The 4368-nt window shown below is 34.0% G+C and overlaps 1 protein-coding gene across 1 annotated transcript; it reads right to left on the bottom strand.

Moving 5' to 3' along the window:
• Window positions 1–2180: 2180 nt before the first annotated feature.
• Window positions 2181–3380, bottom strand: LOC111886865 (36.4 kDa proline-rich protein). Its single transcript, XM_023883107.3, has one exon. The coding sequence runs from the start codon at window positions 3261–3263 to the stop codon at window positions 2382–2384; it is 882 nt and encodes a 293-aa protein (XP_023738875.1). The 5' UTR covers window positions 3264–3380; the 3' UTR covers window positions 2181–2381.
• Between the last annotated feature and the right edge of the window lie 988 nt (window positions 3381–4368).

Raw genomic sequence — 4368 nt, 5'->3', positions numbered from 1 at the left:
TCTGAAGTTTGGGATTTATGGGTTCCCAGTTCGGGGAAGTGTATTGATGGAGTTAGCTGTGAGCGTAATTCAATCATTTATGTTTGTAGGGTTCTCACTGAAAGTTGGGTCTTCAGTTGAAGAGAGAAAGAGAGTCGTTTAATTGAGCAATTTCAAGTTATTGGTTGCTGGCAGTTTTGGGTTTCCACATAGTCTCTCGAGTCATTCTAAGTAAAATGTTTTGACTTAAGATGGTTAAAGGGAGTGTGGGATACGATGATGTGGTTGAGTTTCACAACAACAACTATCACTCCAAAATTGATGTGCCTCCATTCGAGCTTCGTTTTCGATGTTTTGGATGTTCTTTATATCTACGACTTTGTAATTACGAGTACTACGACTCTCATTTAGGCTACTTCACCTAAAACGTAATATATTTTGCTTTCGTTTTATATAAACATATATGATATTTATAAAATGAAATGATCTTCCGAAATTCATAATTTTTCATACGAGCTTCGTTTTCAACGTTCTTTATATCTATGGATTCGTATTTTCGTTTACTACAACTTTCATATGGAATACATTGGCTAAAACGTAATGTACTGACAATCTAAACTTCGTACATATACATTTATAATAAATTATACAGTAAGATAAAAACGGGATGCTACACTAGAACAATGTTATAGAAGCTGATTCGTTGAAAAAAAAACATGTTTTCAAATGAATTGTGCATATGATGCACATTTTACATAATTGTTTTTTCGAATATCAATATGAAAAACGAAAAACGTAAAAATAATAATAATAATAAATTTATATTTTGGTTTTGTTTTTGGATAAAATTTAAACTTTAAAATAACGGCTTAAAAAGTAATCTTAAAGATTAGTAATCCGAAACTTTACTCCGACTTAATAAACTTGCCCATGAGATTTTCTTAATCATTTTTTGTTCTATTTTCCTTTATGCATCGATTGTATCATTTTATGATTCGTCGTGCAGAGTAATTTTGTTTTAGGGCTAAATCTTACTAGTCATAGTTAATGGTTAATAATATTTAGTTGTTTGTTCCAAAAAAATTGCGTTAAAAAAAAACATGATTAGATTTTGGATAAAAAATTAAATGTTGCTAAAAATAATGAGAATACCATGTATGTAAGTTAGGGGTGAACGCGGTGTGGTTCGATGCGGTTATTAGCTAAAAGTCTAAAACATCACCACTAACCGCAAATGCGGTTAATCCATTTTCAAAACCGCTTGGTGCGTTATTTTTGCGGTGTGGTTTTGTTTTTTCTGTGTTGTGGTTATTAACCGCATGGATTTGATGCGGTTATTTTGTATGATTTTTAACCACAGTTTAGAGCTCAAACCGTTTTAAGAGTTCAAACATATTATTTATAATGATAAAAAACCATAAGGTATAAAACAATTAATTTAAATCACAAACAATTAATATCTTAAAAACGTCAAATCAATAGTAATTAACAATAAATTTCATAAAATTGTCTAATTTTACCATTTTCAAAGTTAAATATAATAAAAAGCCAACACTTTTGTCTTGTAGTATTTTATTCATCTTCCATTTATGAAACTTATCTTATTTTTAATATTTAATATATTAATAATTAATAAAAAAAAGTTGTATATAATATATGCGGTGCGGTGCGGTTTTTTTGCGGTTTTTGAAAACTAATAACCGCACCGCACCGTAAATTTGCGGTTTTTTAAAAACAAAAAACTTCACCATCGATTTTTATTGCGGTTGCGGTTTATACGATTTTTGCGGTTAATTTTAGTTGTAGTGCGGTTTTTGCTCACCCTATTGTAAGTTACTAATATCTATAATATATCCAAATTACTAAGGTTTATTAAAATTAATAAGGTTTATTTAATAGATTGTCGTATCATTAGTTCATGTTTCTTATAATTTTATAATATTAATAAGGTTTATTTTATAAAATTTAGTAGAAAATTTGTTTGTAAAGAAATCGTTTATTTTGTAATATTTTTATCTTAAAAAATTTAAAATTTTCAATGGTTCAATAACCATGAACTCAATATCTATAACCATTGAACTCAATCTCTATTCCATATCTATATATCTAAAGTGAAGGTAAGTTACCTCTTTGTCGAAATGTTATGGTTGACCAAGAGTTTTACAAACAAAATTTAAGCTTTTATCTTCTTTGGCGCATAATAAGACAAGCTAGATAGATTCATAGTACCCTACTGGCAATTTAAAATTACATAATTACGCGAAAGTACTACGAGTAACAATTTACAAGATAAAATCATCATCATCACCAATGAGATTTAGTACTAGCCAGCTAGTAGGGCAAGAATGCCCTACATTACAACCCTTATTAGTTTTTTTTTTTTTTTTTTTTACCATTTTGATTTAGAGAAGAGGAGGACACACAAAACCAGGTGGAGGGGTCATCCCACAAGTTACCAAGGCTTGAAGAGCAAGAGGAATAAATATATTCAAGTTAAGAAGCTTAAGCCTTATGGTAGTGCAAAGACACACAGCTGCTTCTAATTCAAGCAAACCTTTAAGCACAGGGCAACACATGTTTTCCACTGGATTTCCTAATCCAATATGCACCAATCCTCCAAGAACATCCACACATGCCCCTAGCTTCAGTGCGTTTATCGGACATGTTGGCATAACGCCGCCCCCTCCTCCTCCTCCTCCTCCACCACCTCCTCCCCCACTCCCACCTCCTCCTTTTCCTCCACCTCCACCGCTTCCTCCACCACCCGTACCACCACCTGGAGGCGTGTACGGTGGGTACGAAGAAGAAGGTGGTGGGACTATCACTGGAGGAGTGATCACAGGTGGTGATATGACCGGAGGGCTTATTATAGGTGGTGGTAAGATAGGCGGAGGTATTATAACTGGAGGGGGCATCACAATTGGCGGATTAGCAATAGGCGGTCTAGTAATCGGTGGAGGGTGTACGATAGGTGGTCTGGTAACTGGAGGGGGCTTCACAATAGGTGGTCTAGTAATCGGTGGAGGACGTACGATAGGTGGTCTAGTAATTGGCGGTGAAACCTTTGGCGGCTGTGTCTTCGGTGGTTTAGTTTTAGGCGGTGACACCTTAGGCCCTCCACCATGATGCGGTGGCTTGGCGGACGGAGGGTATGGCCTTGGAGTTTTTGGTGGGCTAGGTTGATGGTGAGGCGGGCTACAATTACAACTCAAGACTAAAGGTAACGACGAACTGGACAAGAATATCAAGAAGATGTAGAACATGGCTGAGATCTTAGAACCCATGATCAGTGTTTTGGAAGAAGGGTTTTATGTTTTAGAGTTCTATGGTATTACTCATGATAGCTTTATAGATGTATTCGTAAATGCCAACCCGTGAAGGTAGAAGTGATGATGCACAACATCACTTGGTAGAATTAGAACATGTCATCATCCTACAACTATAAAAATCAGGAATCGGAAGTGGAGGTTTTGGATTTTTGTTGGTGATTTTGCGAACTTCAAAACATGTCCGTGAAATTGTTTTCATCCGTGAGGATGTGGTGACAATCCATTGATTTCAGAAGCAGTCTAGTCGTGCACAGCTTTCCATGCAGCATTGGTTTTGTATATAAGTAGAATCCTTATCATTTAGCCTATCTTTCTGAACTCGGACTTAATTAATGGTTATCAACGAAATGTAAATAGAATGCTTAATTAAAATTTGTGACAATTTCCGATTTATAATTAGAGTGGTGGGTGTGGGCAACGCCCCACACACGGTACTAGGAGAAAAATAAGAAAATGGCGTTAAGAGATGTTATGGTAATAACGGAAGCAACGGGGATGCCTTTAACATAGAATAACATGGAAGGGGGCGGTGTTCATTGGTGTTATTTGATGTTATTAGGCATAATAACGGGGCCTTATGAAACTTCTGATTCGATGTACGTAAATAAAGCACCAAGAGTTTACAAAAGAGGCATTCTAAGTCCTAACCATAGAATTCCATTTTCGTGGTTCAGAAAAAACGTGATTCCGTTTTCAGTTTCAAATTAATTTTCCCATATCTCTTTTGATAGGAATCAGACAACAATAGCAATGTAAAATTCATAAACATATGTATAATTAAAAAAAAAAACCAAAAAAAAAAAACAGAAAAAAAAAACAAATTATTGAAATCGTCCATGTAATTTGTCAAAAATTGCGTGTGTTTAGTCTCTAACGTTTTTTTTTCTTTTTTGCACTTGGATAATCCCTACGGTTTGTTTTTTGTTTCGGTTTTAGTTCCTAACAGACATGAAAATATTATAATACCCTTGTTTTATTCTTTTTCCATTTATATATTATTTATTTACAATTTACAATTTCCTAATTAGAAAAATAATAATAATAATAATAATAATAATAA

Source organism: Lactuca sativa, chromosome 6 (genome assembly GCF_002870075.4).
Source record: "Lactuca sativa cultivar Salinas chromosome 6, Lsat_Salinas_v11, whole genome shotgun sequence".
Taxonomy (NCBI): domain Eukaryota; kingdom Viridiplantae; phylum Streptophyta; class Magnoliopsida; order Asterales; family Asteraceae; genus Lactuca; species Lactuca sativa.
The sequence above is the reverse complement of the archived record's forward strand: the minus strand, read 5'-3'. Positions and strand labels throughout refer to the sequence as shown.